General features: G+C 41.0%; 1 protein-coding gene across 1 annotated transcript in view; it reads right to left on the minus strand.

The window, feature by feature from the left end:
• Window positions 1–345: 345 nt before the first annotated feature.
• BMPR1B (bone morphogenetic protein receptor type 1B) overlaps window positions 346–27,147 on the minus strand; it is a 59,871-nt gene continuing 33,069 nt past the window's right edge. Inside the window, exons 6-11 of the mRNA XM_052642362.1 lie at window positions 25,883–26,021; window positions 19,240–19,432; window positions 17,935–18,232; window positions 6,515–6,690; window positions 2,662–2,792; window positions 346–1,142 (exon numbers count right to left, since the gene is read on the minus strand). Coding sequence (XP_052498322.1) covers window positions 1,017–1,142; window positions 2,662–2,792; window positions 6,515–6,690; window positions 17,935–18,232; window positions 19,240–19,432; window positions 25,883–26,021 — 1,063 coding nt within the window. The 3' untranslated portion in view covers window positions 346–1,016. The remainder of the gene's footprint in view (window positions 1,143–2,661; window positions 2,793–6,514; window positions 6,691–17,934; window positions 18,233–19,239; window positions 19,433–25,882; window positions 26,022–27,147) is intronic.

Here is a 27,147-nt window from a genome sequence, read left to right on the forward strand (position 1 = left end):
GTAAGTTGTGCACTCTTTCCCCCTCATGCGGCCGAGGAGGTCTCTTCCGCATACCTAAGACACAAGCCATGTGTACCTCCATCCTCACCGCCTACCTTTTTGACACCATCTTCTTACAGCTCAAGAGCAAATTATCTCTATTTTAAAGCGCCTTGTCTTCGACCCAGCTGACAGCCACTTTACTTAATATTGATCCTTTCATTTGAGAGATCAAAAGCATGCAGGGGTTCAACTTCCTACACACACAAAAGCTTTGTTTGTGTTTAATGAAAGAAAAAACCTAACAGAATCAGAAATACAAAGTGGTTCTGAAGAACAGTGTTAACATTTACTTCTAGTAGAGTCTCGTAAAACCTTCATTTGTCCCACATCCTCTGAAGCTGCAGAAGGTCATGGGTGGGAATCCCCAGAGGCGGTCCCACACAGGCGGTGCCGGTACCCAGATGCGTTCACATTGCTGCGGCTGCCCCAGTGCAGGGCTGGCCAGAGTGGTCTGAGGAGGCAGGGGCACGTCGGGGGCTTTTAAGATGGGTTCCATTCGGTTCTCCAGCTTCAACGACTGTCTTTTGGTTGGTAGAGTGCAACAACATTTTACCAATGGAAACACATATTTTCATTTGCCTTCCAGCAGTTTCTGGGAAGAACTTTAGTTGTTATTCTTTGAACTAAAATAGTATATACCTTGAAACATCTACATTTTTGTTTTATTTTGGCAAAATTATCTTTTGAGGAAAAAAAAGGCAATCCCCAAATACCGGGCTTTCTTAGAAAGCAATATGCATCATATCTTGAACAAATCACGCAGGCAGTTTCTCCCGCCTACAGACAGACATGAGGAATCCGTGCTTCTGGAAACTTCTATTTGTCCAGGCTGCTCCCTGAGCGGTAAGAATACACCCTCTGGGGAGCAGGAGGATGTTCGAGGCTGGGACGGTGGATGCTGCTGGAACATCTTTTGCTCTGCCCACAAACAGAAGAATATCTACTGGCTTTGTCCAGAGACACTTACTCTTGCCTCAGAGCTTAATGTCCTGGGACTCTGACATTTTGGCAAGTGTTTTCTTAACCCGTAGGGCTGTCAGTCTTGAGGCAGGATTGTGAGCCCAGCATTCCGTCATGAGTTTCCCCATCTGCCTGAGACACTGCAGGAAGGAAAAGGAGAACCAGACTTACACGAGAGAAACGTATGATCTGCAAGGCTGGCACTCGATACTGGCTTCTAGTTCTGGGTTTCTGAAATTTGAATGTACTTTTAAAAGACAGTCTTAAAAGCATGTAGGCATAAAATTCCATAAAAATTCCTTTCTCATGAAAATCTTAAAGGACTGAAACAAATTTTCATGTCTTCCTTGTGACAGGAGCAAGCAGGTGGCTTTGCTGATTGTAGAAGAGTGTTTTGAAGTCAGATTAAACAAATACAAAAATACCCCGGGAGCCTGTATTCCGCTGCACACTCCCAGACTGTCTCTAACACTCGATGAGCTTAAATCTTTTATCTAATTCCATACTAGTCAAACAGACATGGTTATTCCTCAATCATAGCTGTCCACTACAATAATAGCACCACACTATACCATTTAACAAGATTAATGACCTGTGCACAGCCTCACTACAAGTTTCTCCTGTATTCTCCTGTGGCACGTCAATTATTGGCCTTCCTGTTGAAAAGCACCATTTCGCTTCATTAGAAATCCTCAGTGAAGGGACTCTGAGCAATACCAATGCCCATAACCACCTTCAAAATAATATAGACTCCAGCATCTTATAAGGCTTTCTGCACAGCTCACTGGGAAACATGTATTATTTAGCATTTCAGTAACTGGCCACAAAACCAAGAACCAAAAGTTATTTTTAAATGCAATTAACACTGAAGAATTAGTTTATAAACAGTGTTCTGTCCATTTGTCTGCACTGGCTTGGATTTTTTTTTTTTTTTTTTTTTTGAGGGACGCTTCAAACTGCTCTCTGAATGTGGCGCTCCGAGTGCCTCCAGACACTCCAGGTCCGAGGGGTCCAGAGTTTCACAGGGCGGATGGAAAAGGGGTGAGCAAGGCGCAGAGGGGGCAGGAGAGGCAAGGCTGGCCGGCTCACTTCCGGCTTCTGGGCAGCTCCTCTCAGACCTGTGGAGGTTTCACCAGGACGCACTCAGAGCCCGACTGAGTGTGGGTTTGTTCCCACAGCATCACGTCATGTATTAAGGAAGATCCACGCAGTCAGGCATCTCACCTAGGTGACCTTGTACCACTTCTGTGTACAGAAAAGTCAATTCTTCAGATGCCTACCTCTTCTCTCATTAAATGAGAGAATGCTGTATGTGAGTCTGTCACGGAGAAAATTCATGATGTTTTACACACCCACATTCGGAGAAATAACAGCCTCTATGCAAGTGTCAGGAATCACCAATAAATGAAATAATGTTAGCAGTTATGTCGGCTAAACACTGACCCATTCAATGTATTTTGGAAGCGGCAAAATCAAACAGGAGAAAGGAACAGGTAATGTAATATACTGCACTCATCTCCATATAAACTGCTGCCATGACATATCCTTACCGTCCCAACAGAGAAGACAAATTCCTGCAGTAAATATCTGGAATTTTGGCAAAAGGAGAAAAGCCTGTTTCGACACTGGTCACGGCCACGCGGTGACCTCCAACCTCACCTCGTCACTGCTCCACCGGTTGGGGAAGGAGGGCCTCAGCTTCTTGATACACACGATCTCTCTCATGTCCTCGTAAGAGGGGTCACTGGGCACCAGGTCATGATAGGGGAGCTGATATTCTTCCACTATACCTGAAAATATATTAAGAAGGTTATTATTTTCTGTGAAGGGGAAATAAAAGTCTAACAAACAAACTGTTCTCAGAGGAAACTTCTATCGGCACCAAAGACAAGTTTAGGTTGAAAAACAGCAAAAAAAAAAAAAAAAAAAAGCCACAAACAAAAAAACCCACCAACCTTGAAAAAAATGGGCCCAAATGACACAATTTTCAAAAAATGAATAAAAAGCACACGGAAACGTTATTATACACTTTCAAGCCTTTTTTCCTAACTTCTAGAAGCTAAGTAAACAAACATCTCAAATTTACTTCTGATTTTATAAAGGCTCTTGTACTCTGTGCCAAAATTTTAAAAATCTATATAAATCTTGTGCAAATTTGGCAGACACACCCCAAACTCATTCTGCACAATATGTAACTATTTCTATTACTGCAATATGGGATTATGAATCTCATAATAAATTTGGCAGTGAATCCTACTTGAACAAAATGTCAGATGTACATTTTTTTTCTGCTTAATCATCAGAATGTATTCTTGCACACTGAAGATTTAAAATACTATATTCCAGGTGGTGCTAGTGGTAAAGAATCTGCCTGCCAATGCAGGAGACATAAGAGACGTGGGTTTGATCCCTGGGTTGGGAAGATCCCCTGGAGAAGGGCATGGCAACCCACTCCAGTATTCTGGCCTGGAAAACCCCATGAACAGAGGAGCCTGGTGGGCTATAGTCCATGGGGTCGTAGAGCCGGACACAGCTGAGTGACTAATGCTTTATTATGTCCTTTCTTGTAAACTCAAACCCATTTATAATCATGAAGGACCAGAAGGTTCAAAAGTTTTCTCAGATCACTCCAACTCACCATTTATTCTGTCCCCTACTGAGATTACAGATCAAAAACATATGTATTATCTATGTTACTATTTCCTTCTGCCATGTGTGTCATCTCCACATAAGATAATGGAAGCAAAGGTCTCCTGGACAGGAGATGCTCTTTTCATTCCTGTTCTTCCTCCCTTCCTAATTCTCAAGATGATGGTTCTGGAAATCTTAAGCAAGGATGATGTTGATCTCATTCAGCTCAGATTTTCCTTAGTGCCTAATGCCAGCACCTTACCTGGCTGGACTGATGTATGGTGCTGGGGTGGGTATACAGGCCACCACAGACACAGAGCCAACCACACAAAATTATCAATTCATAGGAGTCTGTCTTTGTACTCTAGGCCTTACTCCTCTCTCCTTATCATGCAATAACATTATCAAAATTTTCAACAACTGCTACCTTTGTGTCTGAAACTTCAAAACTTTCTCTTTTCTCCCAAAGCCTGAAAGGCCTATACCTGGATGTGTCTGCTTTACCCAAAAGAATCCGGACTAGAAAGATAAGTCCCCAGATTTCCAATATCCTCATAAAGGAGAGTGTTAGAGAATAGAATCTCTGTGCTTGTCTCCTCTGGAAGAGCAAAGAAACTCATCTGCTGAGAGTCTATGATCTGCAAGGCATGAATAGTATATGTTATCATTTATCTTATTAGATTCTCAAAACTGTTTATAAGATAACACTATACAGAGAAGTAAAGTTGATTTTGAAAGATTAAGTAACTTGCCCAATGCCATACAGTTGGTCTTAGGCAGAGCTGAGTCTTTCTGACAAATATACATCAATCTCATACGGAGACAAGGGAACATGTTAGTACCTCTCTAACCCCCACAGGCAAAGATAGCCCTAGAAAAGCAACTAACACTCTGCTGTCTACATAAGGTTGGCTTGTTTCCTAAGTAGAGAATCACGGCTCCTGTATTCCTGCCCACAAGCTTTCAAATAAAGGCTTCTTGTAGCCCTATTCACTTTGAGATATTCAGGAAAACTTAATTAGAGAGTTGGACTGTGAAGAAGGCCGAGTGCCGAAGAATTGATGCTTTTGAACTGTGGTGTTGGAGAAAACTTTTGAGATTCCCTTGGACTGCAAGGAGATCCAACCAGTCCATTCTGAAGGAGATCAGCCCTGGGATTTCTTTGGAAGGAATGATGCTAAAGCTGAAGCTCCAGTACTTCGGTCACCTCATGCGAAGGGTTGACTCATTGGAAAAGACTGTGATGCTGGGAGGGACTGGGGGCAGGAGGAGAAGGGGACGACCGAGGATGGGATGGCTGGATGGCATCATGGACTCGATGGACGTGAGTCTGAGTGAACTCGGGAGCTGGTGATGGGCAGGGAGGCCTGGCGGGCTGCGATTCATGGGGTCACAGAGTCGGACACGACTGAGCGACTGAACTGAACTGAACTGAACTACTCCTCTAACTTCTGTAAACCTATCTTAATAAAAAAAAAATAAGTGTAAGCATATTAGTCAAAAATAGACTCGTTTACTCTTAATAAAGCATGAAATCATAATTCCAACAGGAGATTTATACGATATTTGTTTAGGAAACTTGCCCTACATTCACTTTTCTTTTGGCCTAAAGACTTCTCTTATTTCAGAGGGAAAGTTTTCTATTTTAAACTGCTTACAAGAGGCACAGAGTTCCCAGAGTGATCAGCAGGCATCGTTGAAGATGGTCTTTCTATGAAAGTAAGAATGCCTGTTGAGCTACTGTTTCTCCTTCATATTTAAACATGACTCTAAATGTAAGTTAAGTCTCTACCAACCAAAACGAAAATTAAAGATAATAGCTAACGTGTACTGAGTGTTCTTTACACGCCAGGCAGTTTTAATTCTTTTTTACAATCATTGAAACCTCACAACAACCATCTGAGGTAGATACAATCATTCACGTCCTTCTGACAATAAGAAAACAGAAACAAAGAAAAATTTAGTAACGCATCAAAGGTTCACAAATAAATGGCAGGTCCAAGAAAAAAAAATCCCTGTACTAGTTAAGTGCCTGCTGCACTATCCGATCCCTGGATAAGCTCAAATTTTTGAGAAAGTGAGGAACCAGCCATCATGAGGAAAGGCAGCAATGTTACTTTCTGAACCAGCACAACCAAAAGTAGAGGCATAAACAGGGCGCTTGATACTGAAGAGCCTGCAACTCAGCTCGTCACCTAAAAGATGTTCAAATCTGCCTAAGAGCAAATTATGCGGCAGTGGACAAAACACTACAGAAATATTACCTCTGAATATTTAAAAAAATCTTTTCTTAGTTTTACTAAGGACTCCTTATGTTTATAGAAAAGTTATCGTGAACAATAATGACATTCTTATGCTTTAATTTCCTTTTGATACAAATTTATGTTTTCAAGCTCGTTTATGAGGACGTATCATAGAAATTCAAGAATTAGGGGCTTAAACAATGGGTGTCTCCCCACATTGATGTGTCTCCCTTCATCTGTACAGAGGAAGCCACAGGCAACAAGGCACTGATGTTCGGGGTGAGGCCAGAAGCTGGAAGGGGTAGGAAAGGGGGTTTGACTTGATGGAGTAACTGCTGGAGGAAAAGCTCAAAAGAGAAGGGAGACAATATACATGGTAGAAGGGGGTGAGCTCTGAAAAGGCCAGAGGAAGTTGACAGTGTGCCTGAAAGAGACTCAGTAGTAGTGGCAGGTGGAGGGAAGGTGGCAAAGACAGTTCTAAGATGTTAAATACCATGGTTTGGGAGGACTGTGATCGCAGCAACAGAAATAAAGGGGAAAAGCAAATCAAGTCTGATTTAGTAAACAACACAATAACTCTGATTTCTGACCAGAGAGAAAGGATTTGCAGCAGCTCCAGCAGCATCACTGTCACTTACCTCCTGACACACATCTCCTAGCGACCTCCCAAAGGATGAGTCCAAAACTGTACATGTCGGCCATGATGTAAGACTGAAAGTGATTTCTGTTCAAGCTCTCGTCCAACACTTCTGGAGGCATGTAGCGCTTGGTGCCAACGCGAGTGTTGGGTGGTATGTCAACTTCATTCGTGTCACTAAGGAGAAAGTCAGGCAAAGCGCTATCAGCTCTGAAGAGGAGCAATGAATGACAGGTCAGGGGATTCCTAATTCGGCGCTTTAGTGAAAGGTGAGAAAGGATATCCTTTCAAGGCATAACATTTTCCTGAAAAATATTTCTTGCCAAAAGTTCGATATTCACAGGTCAAAACCCACAAAGATGACAATCAGAATGAAGCTACAACATAGAAGATGGCACTGCCACAAGATCAATGTAAACTCTACATTATTGCTATTAATAAATACCGATTCAATGTCACACTTACCGTCCTTCCCTTCATATATTAGTAGCTTTGCCCTTAAAACTGGCAGGTGCACATGTGAATCTGATTTGAGACAATATTTCTTAAGCCAAGTGTTGGGAGGCTTTTGCAGCTACAAACAAGTAAGAAGGGAAAGGAGGAGAAGATCAACGAAGATTTGCAAAGGTTTTCTTTTTTTTTTTTTACTTTGATAAGCAGAGACCTATAAAAAGGATTTCTACTAGCACTATTATTTCATAAACCAAATAACATGTATTTTTTGATAAAAAGGAAAATAACTGAATATACTATCTTTAGCTTCCAGAAAATTTCACAACATGATCTATTAATTATTATTCTGCATAGACAGGGAGAAAATTCCTGATGGAAGGACAGTCATCTGCAGGCTGGCATGTGGGAACCATGGTCTCAGTGCAGTGAGCTGGAGCTGGAGCTGTGAACCCAGTTTGCAAAGTTGCCAAACTATGATTGCTTGAGAAGCTGACACTTAACGAGAGGAGACATGTAACATCACTGCCAGCACAATGCTAAGCATGCATCACAAGTTCAACAAGCCCCACAGCTCAAAAGAAACTAGTGGAAATAAGGAGCAATGAGCCCCTATTTTGATGGGTGAATCAGCTGCAAAACAGAAAAGATTAACAACAAAAAAAACCCCTCATGATTAAACTGAAGTCTCTAATCTGTGATAAACCTTCCTTTCTCTTGATTCCCAAGAGTTTTTCTTTTTCTTTTCCTTTTCATCAGACTCCACTCACTCTCAAGCACTGATATGTTTGTTCTTTTTCTTCAATGCAGAAAACAGCTGCATATATCAAATACCACGTTCATCACACTGCATCACAGACAACAGCAAATTTAGCAAAGCACAAGCTGGAATCAAGATTGCTGGGAGAAATATCAGCAACCTGAGTTATGCAGATGATACCATTCTAATGGGAGAAAGTGGAGAGGAAATAAAGAGCCTCTTGATGAGGGTGAGAGAAGAGAGTGAAAAAGCTGGCTTGAAACTCAACATTCAAAAAACTGAGATCATAGCATCCAGTCCCATCATTTCATGGCAAATAGAAGAGGAACAATGGAAGCAGTGACAGATTTCATTTTCCTGGGCTCCAAAATCACTGCATAGGGTGACTGCAGCCATGAAATTAAAAGATGCTTGCTCCTTGAAAGAAAAGCTATGATAAACCTAGACAGCATATTAAAAAGCAGAGACTTCATTTTGCCAACAAACGTCTGTAAAGTCAATAGTCATGGATAGATGTGAGAGGTGGGCCATAAAGAAGGCTAAGTGCCAAAAAAACTGATGCTTTCAAATTGTGGTATGGAAGAAGACTCTTGAGAGTCCCTTGGACTGCAAGGAGATCAAACCAGTCAAGCCTAAAGGAAATCAACCCTGAATATTCATTGGAAGGACTGATGCTGAAGCTCCAATACTCTGGCCACCTGATGCAAAGGGCAGACTTAATGGAAAAGACCCTGAAGCTGGGAAAGATTGAAGGCAAAAGGAGAAGGTGGTGGCAGAGGATGAGATGATTGGATGGCATCACCGACTCAATAGATATGAGTCTGAGCAAACTCTGGGAGAAGGTGGAGGGGATCCTCGTGTGCTTCAGTCCATGAGGCCACAAAGAGTTGGACAGGACTGAGCAACTGAACAACAACACAGTGGCTTTTGGGGAAGAAAAAAAAACAACTTGGCGTCGGATCTTACTGCCTCAATCTCTGTCTTCAAAAGCATAAAACATAGTGTCATTGGGAAAACCTAAAGGGTGGGAGTTATCCCTCTGTAGATCGCAAAACTGTTAACATTTACTAAAACTTATAAATATAAAGCTTCATCTTTACTACCATTTAAAATTTGCTTCCATCTAAAATTCTTCAGCTAAAGCTATTTCACCAGACGGGTCACTAGGATACTCATTAGGCCCCTCAAGATCTTTTAAGAGCAACAACTCTGAAGGAGCCCATTTTCCTAAAATAATAGTTAAAGGAAATTTTTTAATGAAAAAAAAAAAAGAGTTCATACTCCTTTCCATCAGTAAATGTAGGTCTCAGTGCTCTAGGCTTTTTTCTAAGACTAGAAAGAGTATAAAATGTGAATCACGGTATTTATCAGCAGGACGCAATAGACAAATGTCACCTGTGAACCCAAATACTACATAGTAAGGGAGGAACACAAAAGGGAAGAGGCTGGATGATAATGTGGGAAAACAGCAGACGTAAAAGGTGCCACAGAGGCTCCCCCTTCAATTATACGGCAATTTCTCTCCTCTTCTGCCCACTGAACACCTCTCATGTGAACACACAGCGGGTTTTCCATTAATGTGTGTGTTACAGCTTTTAACTTTGAATCATTAGAGGAAAACAGTGCAGGGGTTGGATAGAGGATTCTGGGTTCTGTGTAGAGAAATGAGCATGGGGGTTTGCAGATGGAAAGAAGATGGTGAACGGCTTAAATCATCTTCCAGAACATGTTCTGGGAAAGAAAACCAAGAACATTCCCAAGAACATGGGCCCCACAGGAGTACATTTAGGCCAAAGGCATACTTTAACCTCAGTTGGTAATGATTTTAGACAATTCTTTTCCATTCTTATACTTAGTCCTTAATGTTTTAGTTGGATTTGGGAGGTCAAGAAGGGCTAACAGAATGCGTGACATGGAGACATCTATGGGAAAACTAAAAGCTAATTGGTACTGGAGGATAACAGATTCAGGATTTGTGATGGCCAGACTATTTATAGTTCTCTAGACTCTCATTCCCTCAAACATGGAAAAAACACTCAATCGAGGACTTTGCTTGCCCATCAAATGCTCTAAAACCAGCTCCTTACTTACACAGTACCCCTGCCACTATTGGCCCTCCCCACCTTGCACTCTCCATCCCAAGTGCTCCCCCACCAGTGCTGGAATAACTATCTCCCCTGGGAGAGCTGAATAAATACCTTCCCCTAGAAGAACCTGAATAAATATTCTCCATTGTGGCATCTCAATGAATATTCATCTTCCAACCAAAGACGGTAAACTCCTTGAGCCTGAATGACATCGTAATCATTGGATTTGTCCCTAAAGAGCAGGTCCCCACCCATCTCCATTCACCATGTGTCTTGCACACGGCAGTAGGGAATACACTTTAAATGAAAGAAGGAAAAGGTTTTTTAATAGTAAACTTTGCTATGTATGATTTAAAGAAAAACTTAAAAATCTCTGTTATACATAGGCCATAAAATCAAACATGGCAGCCATGTAGAAAGATAAACTGCATTTTGTTCAGCAAATTAATTTTGTACAGGACTATCAACCCAATGGCAAGAGCCTTCAGTGCTATATGTTAAAGAACAAACATACTTATTATAAGTAATTTCCATCCAACATTATAAAGTATTAGTTTCTCCAAGACACCCAGTCCTGTCCCTTTTCCCTCAGGAGGGTTTTCCTACTTGAAAGTAATTAAACTGCATTTCTCTCCCAGGTATTCAGTCACATCATCTTAGCTGTTTCCAAATGAGGGGAGAGAAACATGGAATTTGTTTTCATCTTCAAGGTCACAAAGAGAAATTGAAGCGATTTAGCACTGGGGCAGCAAGAGCAAAGACAGCAGAAGGGACAGGAAGGACAATCAGAGAGGCTCTTCCCCAGGCCCAGCGTTAGGGCAAGACGCAGATCTTTAAGGACAGGTATGAGTACCTGAAGGAAAGGGCCCAGGAGAGAGAGGGAAGCAGACGAGGGCAGGTGGCCTCACCATCCCCTACTCTCCTTTTCCATGAAGAATGGGAGGGCCAAGAGATGAGGTTGGCAAGAAAAGATGAATGCTGTGGAGAAAGGAACTTCAAATCCACAAAATAATTCTGTGTGCTGAGATGGCCACAGATACACATGTGTGTGAAAATTATAAAATCACACACAGTAAATATAAATACCAACTCCGGGATACTGGCTACTTCTGGAAGGAAAAAGGGGGATAAAATCGGGAGGAAAATGCAAAAGAACTCTCTTTAACAGTGCATTTCTTTTATAAAAAAAAAAAAATAAGGCAAATTGTTAATATTTGTTATTGCTAATTAATTTTGTTAAATAATTACAAGTGCCTCATTATTTTTAACATTTCCTGTAGGCTTAAAATATTAATATAAATAAGTACTCAGGAGAATCAGGAACAAGAAAAACATGCATGACAAGGATTAAGGTTAGAGACATAAGGCTGTGAAGATTGAAAGTCCTCTAAATACACTGGTCAGGGACCTCCCCTGTGGTCCAGGGGCTAAGACTCCCCACTCCTAAGGCAGGGGGCCTGGGTTCAATCCCTAGTCAGGGAACTAGATGGTGCAACTAAAAGTCTGTGTGCCACAACTAAAGGTCCTGTGTGCCACAACTGAGACTCAGAGCAGCCTAAATAAAAACTGGACAAAATTACAGAAAAGACACATTTCTAGCAAGCAGAACTAAAAATGCTCCATCAAACAGTGGTGCTGCACTCACTCCAGACGAACCGTGATCTCGTCTCCCTGCTCATGGAGAAGGGCTACAAAACTCCCACAAAGGGCCATGATTAAAGAACTGGGTTTAGAAAATTACGAGGACACTTTTACTTAATTATGTTTTCCCAACTAATACTTCTACTAGATCCAACAAGGCTTTTGTCCCTGTCAATGTGAGTACCACTGAGATATAAGTAGAACTGGATGAAATTCAAAGTAAAACCTGAATAAAATAAGTTAAGGGAAGTCTAGTAAATTCCTCTCTAAGAAAAAACCTTGTGTCAGAATCATACTTTAACCAGTAATTTTCTTTATGAACTTTAGAGACACTGGCGCTGACACAGAATAAAATAAAAAATACCTAAAATTTTCTGAGTAAGAAATGAACAGAAACTTTGGAGGCTGAGGGTAGAGGGCAAGCCAGCTGGAGAGAAGAGGGTTTCTCCCCCAGGCTCAGGGTTCGGGCAGGATGCTAAGGCCCTGTAGAAAAAATAAAAGGGGGGGCAAATGTTCTGGTAGTATGAATTTTATAACTAAATTTCATGAAATACCTATGATATAACCTAGTAAACACGTCTTCAGCCTTGAGCTGACAGTGTTTGGGGAAGAACGAGTAGGTAAGTCCTGAAAAAAAGGTGCGACATGTGTCAGCAGCATAAGCCTGATGCAGCAAAGAGGGATCAAGCTCCTTAGGATCCACAGATGTGCTTGCGCAGGACACTGAGCCCTCTACTGCACTAGGGAGGGACAGAGACAGGGGTGATAGAGCCTAACTGTATCTGGATCTCAAATGCAGGGAGCCCTCAGATGGGGTTCCATAAGGAGGGATGAAAATCAAGTTCCTATTTCTGACCAGTGTCGCCTGGATGACGGTGCTATAAAGAAAATTCCAGTGTGTAGGCGGAGAAGATTCACACTGATGACAAAGGGTCCCCTGCATGGACACACACTGAGTGGCTCCTCTTTTGGGGGGCCACAAAGCCGGTGAGAGATTTCAAGGAAACTACTCCAGGTTGGGGAGGAAAGCAAAGATGATTTAGGGGTGGGTGGGTGGGCGTGTGTGTGTGTGTCTGTCTGTCTGTCAGAGAGAGAGAGGGTCGGGGGGACGGAAACAGACAGACAGAGATAGAAGCAGAAAAAAATATAAGACCAAGACTTTTCTCTCTGAAGGTGCGGGAAGGCTGTATGTACTAAGGAGAGGATGGTAGAAGTGATGCCCTCTCCTGGGCATCTTATCACTGACACTGTTTAGAACTTCTGCACATGGAGATCATTTTAATGGGTTTTATTGTCTACAAACCAGGCAGCCTCTTACTGCCTGTACCCAGGCGGCTGCCTTCAGTGGCCCAATACTGGTGTCTACAGCAGTGTGTAGACTGCAGGTGTTGGTAGAACTGAGGAAAAGAATCAAAGAGCCCCTGTGGATGCATAAAGGCTGGAAGTGGGGCATCCTTCCATCATCCTGAGAGGCCAGAGAATGAACCTGAGCACCCTTCCAACTCAGTGGAGCAGGGTGTGCCTTAACTCTTGGCTCTCATGCACTGGAAGAAGGGCAGAAAGAAGAATTTCATTCTGATGGCAGAGAATAAAGCTGGTATTTAAAGGTATAATATCTATCTTAACCTTATATTAACTTTTTTCACATTAATTAAGCTTCTAATTATGAATCCATAGCAGGGATTCGTTCAAGGAATGTTGCCACACATTTCTTGCAAGAAATTAACCACACATGAACCACACCAGAGAATATTGAATCACTTGTTAGGAAGACAAAAATGACCTTTCAAAGCATGAAATATTCTCACAGAAGAAGGGACTATGCACATCCTTCCTCTCTCCTGTTGTATCTTGCAAACAGCTATGGAACTGACTTGCTGAACTGAGCTCTGCCCAGGCAAACATTAACCAATGAGGAGGGGTTTCTGCAGCACCAACAGAATTCACTGCTCCTATGAGTAAACCCTGAGACATCCCAGGGTTTCTTAGAAAGAGAAGCTTGACATGGAAACTCTTCAAGAAGGTGGATGAGGCTGCAGAAACCCTGATTGGGCATGCTTCCACGCATGCTTGGTCTGTGACTCTGGCTGGTCATGTAACCACGTCCCTTTTTTTAAAAAACCACTAAGTATACACACCAGAAGCAGTGGTGTGTATACGTCATTGAGAGACAGAGAACACTGAGGACCTTCTGGGCCAGACTCTCCATCTCCTCTGCACTTGGATAACTGGACAGGCATCCGTCTGGAGATGTGTGTTACAGCCCAGTCTTCACTAGGCTTTCTATATAAAATATAATACTTGAAAGGCCGTAAGCCAGGCAGGACTTACTCCCTCACTAAGAAAACATAGCATTCTGTCCCTGAAGTACCAGAGGGGCTGTGTGATCCTCCAGAGGGCAGGGTGGAAAGCTCTGTAAGTTCCTGCATGAGATTCCACGTGTCATTGTTTTCTTATCCCGAGAGACTCAGGTTAATGGGAGTGTCTCTCATGGCATCACCCGGATTCCATCTCCCTTCTGCTAATGAGATGCATCAGCACTTACATCATTTTCAAGAGTGTGCACGAAGAAAACAATACAGCATAAAGATGTTAAATGAGCAGGAAACCTCTAACGCATTGTCCACCCTCTGTGAACGTCACTGGCTGCTGCTGCTGCGGCTGCTGCTAAGTCGCGTCCGACTCTGTGCGACCCCGTAGACGGCAGCCCACAAGGCTCTCTGTCCCTGGGATTCTCCAGGCAAGAACACTGGAGTGGGTTGCCATTTCCTTCTCCAATGCATGCCTGCATGCTGAGTCGCTTCAGTCGTGCCCGACTCTGTGCAACCCCATGGACAGCAGCCCACCAGGTTCCCCTGTCCACGGGATTCTCCAGGCAAGAACACTGGAGTGGGTTGCCATTTCCATCTCTGAACGTCACTGGAAACCTCCCCAAAATAATTTAAAAGCCTGAGAGAACACTTAGCACACAGAGACGACAGTAAAGATTAACTTCTCACAGGAAGTTCACATATGAAGTTTGAGAACTCAACACTGGGTTAGCTTTGACCCCACTTGCAGTACAATGCTGTAAGTGTCTGTGCTTCACACTCCCCCGCGACAGGAAAGTCAGGAAGAGTGAAAACCAAAGAACTGTGTACAGCAAGGCTTAAAAGCGAGGCTCAAAAATTGAGCAGACCAAAGTTCCTCTGAAACATATGAAATGAAAACATGAAAAGGACTTCCAATTATCAAATTCAGCATCCATTTAATATAAAGGAAACAGAGGCACAGGATGGAAAATGATCCCACAGCTGCTAGTTAGCCATATGAGGTCTTTGCGATAGCTATGGAAGTTGTTCATCTGAGCCAGTATCCTCATATCCTTCCTCTCTCCATTAAACAGTCAATAGATGCCAAATAAATCTCTGAATTATCCCTTAATGTATTTCCTTCCACTCCTTATATCTGGGTTTGTATGAAATTTGAGAGTTCATTTAGTTCATTCCCATTAAGCAGAACTAAGTTTCAGAAATATAATAGATACTCATTTTCCTGTTTTTTTTTTTTAAGGTCTATTAAGATGATGAGTTCTTAATTACTTTGATACTGCCAACGTGCACTGATTCAAAATAGTATCTCTAATGGGTAACTCACTACGTCATTTCAAATGAGAAACACATCACATAACGACATGGACTCTCAAGATGCGCAGTGAAGAGGAGGATAAGATGAGGCATGCACTAAAATAATTACAGGGTCAGGCAGACAAGGGTCAGAAAATTATCACAGGAGTAGAACAGATGATGTCATCCTTCCCACCTAGGGGATGAGTAAAGTGACTTAGAGGTAACTCTGAGACTGGATTAAGTAACATGGAAACGCAACGGCATTCCAAGTTATATGCTGTCTGCTGCTGCTGCTGCTAAGTTGCTTCAGTCATGTCCTGCTCTGTGCAACCCCATAGACAGCAGCCCACCAGGCTCCCCAGTCCCTGGGATTAAGCAAAGCAGTAGCAAACATGGAGTATACATGGAAAAAACACAAATAAGTTCAGTCTTGCAAAATAAAGCATATAAATTGGAGAGTTTTATGTCCATATAAATTGGACATAAAAGTAGAAAGTTAGATTTAATTGAGCGTGTGCAAAATCTCTGGAGATAAGAGGAAAAAAAATGCTTTTTCCCTTCATCCCATAGTCCATATGGAATCATTCATTTAAGCTTTATACAAAATTTTGAAGCAACCCCTATTTAATGAGCACCAAAGAAAGATTAGAGATGCAAATTTAAGAAAAACATGGTATCTACCTTCACGGAACTTCATCTGCAGTGACAATGACAGAAAAGCAGTCATTGATGACCGTACAACAGAAACTCGCTGAAAGCCAGGCTTGTAAGGGAATGATAACAGGGGCTCTAAAGGATAAAATCAGAGAAGGCAATGGCACCCCACTCCAGCAGTCTTGCCTGGAAGATCCCATGGATGGAGGAGCCTGGTTGACTGCAGTCCATGGGGTCGCTAAGAGTCGGACACAACTGAGCAACTTCACTTTCACTTTTCACTTTCATGCATTGGAAAAGGAAATGGCAACCCACTCCAGTGTTCTTGTCTGGAGAATCCCAGGGACGGGAGAGCCTGTTGAGCTGCCGTCTATGGGGTCGCACAGAGTCGGATATGACTGATGCAACTTAGCAGTAGCAGCAGAGGATGAAATTATGAAGCAGTAGCTACTGAAATAAAGGAGAGGATAGTAAGTATTCAGATAAAGATAAAAGCGTATTAAAAATACTCAGAGGCATGAGAGAAATTACATTTTAACCCAAAGCCAGAGCAAATGATGAAATTATGACGATGCCCAAAATTATGCTTCAAGAAAGTATATCTGGCAGCAGTATGTAAAAGACAAATTGGGAAGAGGAAATAACCACAAAATGCTTTACTCCAGTATCTAGAAAAATGGTAGGAGGCCCCCAACTGACCCAGTTCCACTGGGAATATCATGGAGACAGAATTCATTCACTGAGCAATCACAAACTTAGGGAACAGAGGAAACACGCCTCACTCTTTGGAATGGATCCACCAAAACTGGGAACTGGGGAGAGAAAGCACGTGCAGCATGAAATTGAGAAGTGGAAAAATACTTAAGAAAAAGAGAGCAGAACCCACAGAGAGAAAGGAGGAGAACCTGGAATAAACACAAAGGAACACAGGAGGAAGAACGGTGTGGGCACAGGGGAGGTGGGCCGACAGGGAAACAGGCTTCTGGTGACAAAATCCATGTTGTCCTTCAGGAAAGGAGCTTCAGAAGAGATGGAGCACAAGCCAAACTGCAAAACGTCATGAATTACTGGACTGTGAAAGCAAATTACTCTTTAGAACTCTTGAGAAATTTCACAGGGGAGGGAAGGAAAAACGCTGGTAATTTAAGAAGCATCACGGAAAGTTCCCTGTGGTAGATGAGACTTAGGTCAGAAAAAAGAACTCAGAAGAGAAAGAAGGTTCAAATCATCTTTATTAGCAGGCAGTTCATATTTCTAACTTGAAGCTACAGTCCAAAGGACTTCCTCCTGCTTTGTTTTTCAAGACCAAGGACTTCAATTTGCTACCCTCTACCTTCACCAGTTGGTAAAGACCTTTATATATTTAGGATTTATCATTTTATCACCTCTCCATCTTTACTTCTGGGTGAAAATACCAATCCCTTAGTCCTTTCTCGTCAGTTTTATTCTTTGCCTTGGCTTTTTCCTTTGTGACCTTCTCATTTTCTACAGAGTCTCTTTGAGGGAAAAAAAAATCCAGAAGAGGGTCCAATAATTTAATAAAAGCTGAGCCTACACTGAATTTTTTAAAAGTAAGTATAAGATGATCCCTCTTTTCTTGTAGTTTGCCAAGTCATTTCATTTTGTTTTCAAAGCAGAAGAATCATTTGTCTAATTAAATCCTACAAGATAAAGGAGCTGCTATGAATATAAGAGAGGTAAGCAAACCAGGACCCCAGCTATGGGGCATTCCTCTTGCCCATCCTGCAGAAGCTACAGTGCTGAGTACTAGCACTGTGTTGCTTATTCACTATTGACATTTCTTATAGAATACCTCTGCAAGATATCTTTCTTATAACACATAAAAAATGCCTTTATCACTACATAATTGTAGCTCTTTCCCGAAACCTCTTCCTACCTACAAATGTTAGGTAGAATTCTGAGCACACAATCCCAGGCATTAGCAACTTCTTTTCCTAACAGCTTCATGACAGCTCAAACCTATGTGAACAGTGTCTTGAAGTCAGGTCACTGATAAGCTTAGAAACAATAGAACTGACCCAAACATTGTTTATTTGTTGCAAAGAAGATGTTTCTTCTTTTTTGCCCCCAGGAAAAGTCAAAGTTAGCAAAATTCCTCCTTCACTAAATATCCTAGAAGCCCTGAGCAACAAAATGCATCATCTATAAAAAGTGATAGAAAAGAACCATAAAAAGTATATTTGTTCACCTTGATACTAACCTAATAAACTTAACAGCCAAGCCCAGGTCAGCTATACAGCAAGTTCCATTTTTCTTCACCAGGATGTTCTTACTTTTCAGATCTCGATGGGCAATTGCTGGTTTGCCTTGAGTGCTAAAGATTTCAGTGTGTAAGTGACAGAGGCCACTGACTGCGGAATAGGCTAGCTTCAACATCGACTTAGTGTCTAGGGTGGTGGACTTCAGGTAATCATAGAGGGAACCATTTTCATGATAATCTGTGATTAGGTACAGTTGTGTCCAGGACCCCGTCCCTTTGATATCTGCAGCAATGAAGCCTAAAAGGAAAGAAGACAAAAAGGGTTGAAGCTACGTGTTTTCTAAATACTACCAGGATAATTCATTCTTCCAACTATCGTCCTTTGTCATAGGTGTCTTTTATTCAGCATTTCATTCAGTTTTCTGCTTGTGCTTATGAGAGCATTAAATGACTAATACCCATCCTCATTGTAGTTTAGTTGCTAAGTTGTGTCTGATTCTTTGTGACCCCATGGACTGTAGCCCACCAGGCTCCTCTGTCCATGGGATTTCCAAGGCAAGAATACTGGAGTGGGTTACCATTTCCTTCTCCAGGGAATCTTCCTGACCCAGGGATCCAACCTGCATCTCCTGCTTGGCAGGTAGATTCTTTACCACTGAGCCACCTGGGAAGCCCATCACAGATAACCAAAACAGCAGGGGTAGAGAAACACTATGCATTTGTATCTGAAGACAGGATACCTTTCCAATCAGTAGCTGGTATTTAAATTATTTCTAAGTAAACAGTAAATAGTTCATGGTATTATAATTACACATAAGACACTGTTTACAAAACAGGCACACACTGCATGATTAGCTGACACTCTTTCTACTTGAATAATGCAGTTAGATCATTTCTAACTTAAAAAGGAAATCAATTCTCAATATAAACTGTATATAAATAAACCCTGCAGATAAAATTCCCATAACTTCACAGTACTTAGACAAAAATGTGCTCCTTCAAATCCCTAAGAAATCTGAGAAATTTTGGTATTTCATTTGCATTTCCTGTCCCTGAAGAAAAAAAAAATTTATTTGAACATGTTTCATTTCAAGCCCACCATCCATTCATAGAAGTACCTTAGTCATTCTTCCTGTGAGGTCTCCAATTAGAAGCATATAACATTCTTGGGCTCATGGCAAAAAAAAAAAAATGTCTATATATTTCATAGTGGATCTAGACAGATGAGTTAATATGCAGATGTTAACAAAGAGAGAGAGGAAAGCTAGGAAACCCTGAACATCGCTAATACAGGCTTATACTCACCCAAGATGTTTTCATGCCTCATCAACACCGTCTGATATATTTCTGTCTCTCGGAACCAGCTGGCCTCCTCTGTAGTGAAGAACACTTTCACAGCTACCTTTTCGCCACGCCACTTTCCCATCCAAACTTCCCCATAGCGACCTTTTCCAATCTGTTTCACCATCTGAATTTGCTTTGCTATCGTCCTCTGGACCTGTTAAATCCCCCAACACACTGTTAGTGCATTCACGGCACTACAGATTGTTTACTGTTTTCTTTTTTCCTTCAGAGAAGAAAACAGTTGCATGTAAAATATATTTAGCCAGTAGTTTTACTTTATATGGGTTTCCGAGGTGGCGCTAGTGGTAAAGAATGTGTGTGCCAATGCAGCAGACACAAGAGCCTCGGGTTCGATCCCTGGGTTGGGAAGATCCCCTGGAGGAGGAAATGGCAACCCACTCCAGTATTCTTGCCTGGAGAATCCCATGGGTAGAGGAGACTGGTGAGACAAGTTATTTTTATTTACGTATTAATTTATATTGTCCTCTTTTAAATATACATTTGAGACTGCTGGTTTTGAGTGCTGAAGTACTGATTCCAAATTATTATTTCATTTTGCCAATTATTATTTTCACAGAGAAAAACCCTTGAAGGGTTCACAGTAACTGGCAGAAAAGAATACTTTTCACTTCTACCACTAGTGTGGGACGCTAGATACTCTGAAGCGAATCATGCCACTATATGCTTCGATAACATACAACAAAACAAAAAGGTAACGCACTATTGGGCATGCACAGAAATACTTGCAGAGGAAATCTCTAAGCAGGGAGGTGTGGGCAGAGGAAGGGAAGAGTTAAGAACAGAGCAGGGCTAGATAAGCACCCAGCATAGACAAATGCCAGACTGCTATCTGGGCAAAGAATAACCCCAGCCTTGAGATCTGGATGATGAACTCTGACCCTTTTAAAATGAGAGACATTGAACCCTGGGCTTTAGCATTAAACCTGAACCACTGAATGGGACCAAATTTGCCAGCACACCATCACCATGGCTCCTGGCAAAAACAAATACAAATCCTCTGTTGGGGAAATTATTGCAGAATATGCTTCACTCCACTACTATGGAAGGATACTAGATCCTCTGAAGGAGCCCCTGCCACCCTACAACTTGGTCATGGATAAAATATAAGAGGCAAAAAATTGTAATGCATTATTGGGCTCACAAGGGAATAAAGGAAATCCCCAAGGTGGGAAGGGGAGGGAGAGGAGGAAGAGAAGAAAGAAAACAGAGGGAGGGAAAAGAGAGAGAGAGGATCGCACAGGGTAAATGCCCTAAAACAAAAGGAAACACCCACTGCAAATGAGGCAAGAGAAAGAATCCCAATAGATTTAACACCTTCAGATTACAGATACTGGAATCTTCAGGTACAGAATGCCCCACTACATGAGATGTGTGATGAATGTGAAGAATAGGAGACAGAATGAAACATAAGGAAGGAGTAAGAAATCACTGAAAACTATGCTTTGAGGTGGAAGGGCTGTCACAACCAAAAATGTAAAATGGAAAGGGAGAACAGCCCATTAGAGCTGGGGAAAAACCAAAGCTATGAGAGCGCTCTACGAGTGCGGCAGAGACAGGCAGGAGGAAAACAAGAGGGTTCAAGTGGCATAGGGGCTAAATGTCTCTTTACACATGATCATCATTCACTCTGTGCTTAAATTTTTAAAAACGCCATGACTAAAGGGGCTAAGTGTTGGTGACTACTTACATAATTTGGGAGATATAAAGAATCAAACATAGAACTCTCATAAGATCTGCTTAGAAAGTTGGGATGTACTCTTCCCAGAGACAGGCTTTACATCAAGTAAATTCAAATGTTTCTTTCTGTATTTATACTTTTAAGGGTCATGTAACTATACTGAGCTAACTATATATATGAGCTACTGTAATTAACCTGAGCAAACTCCAGGAGACAGGGGAGGACAGGGAAGCCTGGTGTGCTGTAGTCCATGGGGTTGCAAAGAGTTGGATGCAACTTAGTGACTCAACAACAACAACTATCGTGAGCTCACCTAGATAACTAGAATAATCTCATCTCAAGGTCAGCTGATGAGCAACTTTAGCATCTGAGCCACCAGGGAAGCCCAGCTGATGAGCAACTTTAATTCCCCTTTGCCTTGTAAAATAACAGATTCTAGGGCAAAGGACATGGACATTGTGGGGGCTAGCATTCTGACTACCACGGATGTCTACCAACTGGGATGGGTTCTGTTTTTGTCTAATGAATGATTTCATCAATTCAAGACGTAATGCTATCCATTGCTAGAATCATTAACAGCACTAATATCAGACTGAGAGCTTTTGGGGACAAGATAAAGTCTTTTTCTTTTCCTCTAAAAGAAGAATTAAAGAATAAAAGCATTGCTGACATGATGTTAAGCCACTCAGCCTGAAGGAAATGAGGCATCAAGTGTACGTGTAGACCAGCCTCCCTCCCTTTAGGAGTCAAAAAGGCCCTGTAGGAGACAGTCAGTCCATTTCCCTTCCCAAACAAGGGAGCAGAAGCATCAAGAGCACTGAGCAGCTGAGGGCCGGACCCGTAAGTGGTTAAGCTACTGGCCTGAGAGGAGGCTTCCTACATTGATTAAAGAAGTATTATTAATTTACAGTTGTTACAAAGCATCGCTTATGTAGATCCACAGAACATTTCCTAAAATAAACAGTTTTAAGTCCACTTTTTTCCTAATGATGACATATATCATGAATTTGATATGAGTACAGATGAAATTGGCAACGTTCACAAGAACAGGAGCAACTTATTCAAAATAACAAGTCTCACTAAACTATAGTCAGAAATTTAAAATATACTTCTATTTTGAGATTTATTATAATATCTACGGACCCAAAAATAAATTTTGAAAAATGTTTTAACTATGTCATTTATTTGCATTTTTATTTGATTTAGTTAATGTTTCAGGTCTTTCTGTACTCAAACTTTTCTTCTATATGACATCTTTAGAAATCAATTTTGAAAGGTAGATTATACAAACTCAATACAATCATTATAATTGTGATTCAAAACAGAGAAGAATCATGTCATGTAAAGTGAGGACAACTCACTGTGTAAGGATTATAAGGGTTATCACTATTTTAGAAATGTCTTTCTATTTAGTGATCAGTTATCTGATAGTGTCCAATAGTAAATTAAGCCCATGTGGACCCTAGAAACCTCTGGGCTCTATGTCCCTGAATTAACAAAGTACATACCTCTACACACAAAAACACTGTTTAACATATCTGCTTAATAAGACCATGTTAATGTTGCATACTGGACAGATTTTTCACAACAGATTCCTCAGCTGAGAGGTTTAGTGTTCAGTTAGACAATTTACTTCACCTTTTGTTCCTTTACACAGTCAGATAAAGAGGGTATGAATAAATAATGTTACTATTGATTAAATACATAGTACACAGGTATTCAAAATGCCAGGCATATTTATATGTATATGTCTGTATATGTATGTGTGTGTGTGTGTGTGTATATATATATATATATATATGGCAGGGAAAATTCTTACAACCACTCTATGATATTCCTCCCTTAGAGGATTTATATACAAAGTCACTTAGTAAATATTAGTTCCAAGTATGTGTTTATACACAAGACATGAACTTTCCCTTTATGTTAATGAAATAAATGACAAAGTGGAATTAAGGTGAGATATTCATTCATATAATAGGAAGAGAGACTACTGAACATTTCTGTACTGTTTATCTTAAAAAACAAATCTTAAAGCAATACCGAGGCTTTCCCTTCACTCAAGTGAGTGATGGGAGCCTTCTTCCCATCCTGTTGTTATCGAATGCAGGTCTTAATTTTACTTAACATTTGGCTCACAAGCACTGGGAGCACAGATTCTCGAGGCAGATCACCCGGGTTTGACTCCTGGCTTCTCCATGGACCAGCTGGTTGACCCCAGTGGGCTTGGGCCCCTGATGTGTGACACAGGATACATTTCTACACCACCTCACAGTGGCTATGAGGGTTAAATGAGATCATCCTTTAAAGGCCAGAATCTGGCCAGGGCTGGACCTCTGGTAACCTGGCTGCTCTTAATCGTATATGGTTAATAGCTAAACACTGCTGTTTGGTACCCAGATTACACAGATTAATATTTTCACAAATACCAAAAGTTGGGAGTTGAATGTTTTCTTTTTTTTAACAAATAAATAATTGAGCAGCCTCTTTAATCACCCCAGGATGCCAAGTGACAAAATGTAGTTTCCACCTCAAAAGAGATGCGAGTCCACCTAAAGACACAGGTGCATTAATACCAATTTTGATGTTATTTTAAACAGCTATATTGATTGCTGCACTGGTTATGCAAACTTCTGTTATGACATAAGTTAAACAGACTAGCTCAGTCTAATCTGTCACAGAGATAAAACATGGGGCATAATCTGAGGAACTCTCCAGAAAGACATTATATTTGCAAAGACATGGATTTTAAAAACATGTTGTATTTTCAAAACAGTTATTCAAGGCTGATGCAAGAGCTCAAGAATCCAGTGCAGAAGAGGTGGGAGGAGAGGAATGCTATGCTTATCAAGCTAAGAAAGAAGACCCACAATCATGACTGGATATTTGAGTGTGTTATGCAGGAAAGTGAGAGAATAGCAAGGTCAAAGATTTGAGAGAGAACTCCACAGGAATGAGAAAGATGGGCTAAAAGGAGGAAGACAGTAGTTTCCAATTCTAAGAGTGTATCTGATTAATTAACATCAAAGGGAATTTTAATATCTGTACTTGAAAAAGAAGTGTAACAAAATGTTTTTAAATGTAAGAATGGTATTTGTTATATATCAGTTAAATTCTAAGAATGAAAAGTCAAGCAATTTGATAAGAACTTTACATTAAAAAAAGATTTATATCCTAAGTAGCATCAGTTTGGTCATAACAACAACTTCACAAGTGGTTTTCTGTCTGGTGTAATACCTCCAGGGGAGGTATTAGTGGAAGAGAACAGAGTTTGGCCACCTGATGCGAAGAACTGACTCATTTGAAAAGACCCTGATGCTGGGAAAGCTTGAGGGCAGGAGGAGAAGAGGACAACAGAGGATGAGATGGCTGGATGGCATCACTGACTCAATGGACATGAGTTTGAGTAAGCTCTGGGAGTTGGCGATGGACAGGGAGGCCTGGTGTGCTGCAGTCCATGGGGTTGCAAAGAATCAGACACAACTGAGCCACTGAACTGAACAGAGTTTCAGTTATGCAAGATGAGTAAGTCCCAGAGATGTGCCACACAACACAGTGCCTATAGTTAATAATGGAATATTGCATTCTTTTTTCCTTAGTTTGAAGCAAAAAGTTGATACTCACTTCATTTTTATTTAGATATACTTAGCATATAACATTTTGTAAGTTTAAGGTATACAGCGTGTTGATTTGATATATTTAAATAATGAGATATTATTATCACAGTAGCATTAGCTAACCTCTATTTAACCTCTATTAACCTCTATTTAAAAAATTTGCAAAGAGGTTAGCTCTTGCACTGGGCTCTTATCATAAAATAATAATAATGAATGGGGCATGAGGCAACTTTTGGAGGTGATGGATATGTTAATGGCCTAGACTGTGGTGATGGCTTCAGGGGTGTATGGTGGTTTAGTCACTAAGTGGTGTCCAACTCTTTATGACCCCATGAACTGTAGCCCGCCAGGCTCCTCTGTCCATGAGATTTCCCAGGCAAGAATACTCGAGTGAGTTGTCATTTTCTTCTCCAGGGTAGCTTCCCAACCCAGGGATCAAAACCAGGTCCCCTGAATTGCAGACAGATTCTTCACTGACTGAGCCACCTACTTATTTCCAAGCTCTTCAAGTTATATATGTTAAATGTACACAGCTTTTTGTATGCTAAGGAAAAGAGTTATAAAATAAATTCTTGGCTTGAGATTTTTAAGTTACTTTTAGTACTAAATAAAAGGTCACCAAAAGAATCAAGTAAACAAGACATCCAAAGTCAGAACCAGACAATAAAGATTAGGAAAATCAATCTCAGAATTTATAAAGTTTATAAAGGAAAATACTTCTCATTGTTATTTCCATTTCAAGTCCCAATAATCTTTTTGTGTAGTCCATAAAGTAACCAAATGCTTTTCTCATTAAAGCAAGTGCCTTGGATTCACTATATATTTTCTTCCAAGTTGGCAGCGCTGACCATCAGAAAATTAAAACTCTCCTGAATGGAAAAGCCAGGGCTTCACCCTGAAACATAAACCCTCCAGCTGAGAGGCAGCCTTCTTCCCTTTTAGAAGTACTCAGATCCCAGTTGGTTGTAATACTTTTGCCTTCAAAAGCCAGGCCAAAGTGCTGTAACGTTATCCTTCCTGAAAACAGAGGGAAGATGGTCCCATGTCGAATGTTTTCTAATCTGCTCTTTATCAGAACGCAGAGGTCTGGATTGTAACCATACACTTACATTTAAGAACAATGACCTCACCCCCAATATGTCAAAGTGTTATCAGGAAACCCTGCATCTGAGATCTGACGTCTGACTGCAGAGCGCTTTCCTTTGTCCACTGCCCTATCTGTTTCAGTAAAATGACACCCAGCAGTTACTGACATTTCCTTTACATTCAAGGTATGTTCCTCTCATACCAGCAGAGGGAGGCCTGATCCACTCCCTGAGCTCTGCGACTGCTCAATTAAGTCTCTCAGGGATTCTCCAGGAGGAATGTAAGTTTCGTCCTGTTCTAACCCAATGCTGTACCGAGGTCTGGCTTCTTGTCTTTTATACCTGAAGATGCACAAAGGAAGAAGACGTTAGACAGTGGATTGCAATGACAGGGACAGAACACGCAGAACCACGCGCGGCAGGTTTCATCTTTGCTCGCAAATACGAGATTAGATGCTCAATATATATTACCCTTAGTTACGATTTCCAAAGCACAAAGTCATCATTAGTGTTCTAACCTATTTTTTAAACTAAACTTCAAATTTTCACACAGTCACAACCATCTCTAATTTTCTTCCTCTGTTTCTTTCGATTGCATATATCCAGGCAGCCTACATTCCATTAACATTTTTATATAGCTCCAATAGTAGCAGTAGTAGTTGCTCAGTCGTGTTTGACTCTTTGCCACTCCATGGACTATAGCTCACCAGGCTCTTCTGCTCAAGGGATTCCCCAGGCAAACATACTGGAGTGGGTTGCCATTTCCTTCTCCAGGATAGTTCCAATATCCTTTCCCTAAAATCTTTTCTTACAAGGTCCTTAATTAGCTAAAGATGCAGATTTTTGGTTTACAGAAGACATCGTAACTTTCTCATAAAAGACAATGTATAAAGCAATAGTACAGATAAACTGAAAAGCTTTTGTCAATAATCATGTCTTCAGTTAGAACTGATGATATCTGAGTCAACTCTTATTTGTAGAACAGTAACCTAAATAAGTATTACAAAAGGGCAACGATAAGAACTTAAAGGTCCCTGATATTTCATAAACTAGAAAATGAGTTCTTAGGTGATTGAAAATAATTTGGAATGTTGTTGTTTACTTGCTAAGTCATGTCCGACTCTTTGAGACTTCATGGACTGTAGCCTGCCTGTCTCCTCTGTCCATGGGATTCTCCAGGCAAGAATATTGATTATGGGTTGCCATTTCCTTCTCCAGGGGATCTTCCTGAGCCATGGATCAAATCTACATCTTAACTGAACATAGTCTATCTTAATAATTAATATATGTTATCTTTTATAATCATTCAATACTAAGGGAATACTGTTAGCTTACAAAATAAGGAATTACTAAAGTGATTCAAAGTCAACACAGTCATTTCTTGCTTTGAGTCAAAGGTTAGTAGCAACTAGTTGCTGAATTTCCTAGCTACCATAACTTTCCTAGAGATGACATTTTTCTGGGTAGT

This window comes from Budorcas taxicolor, chromosome 6, assembly GCF_023091745.1.
Source record: "Budorcas taxicolor isolate Tak-1 chromosome 6, Takin1.1, whole genome shotgun sequence".
NCBI classification, from domain to species: Eukaryota; Metazoa; Chordata; class Mammalia; order Artiodactyla; family Bovidae; genus Budorcas; species Budorcas taxicolor.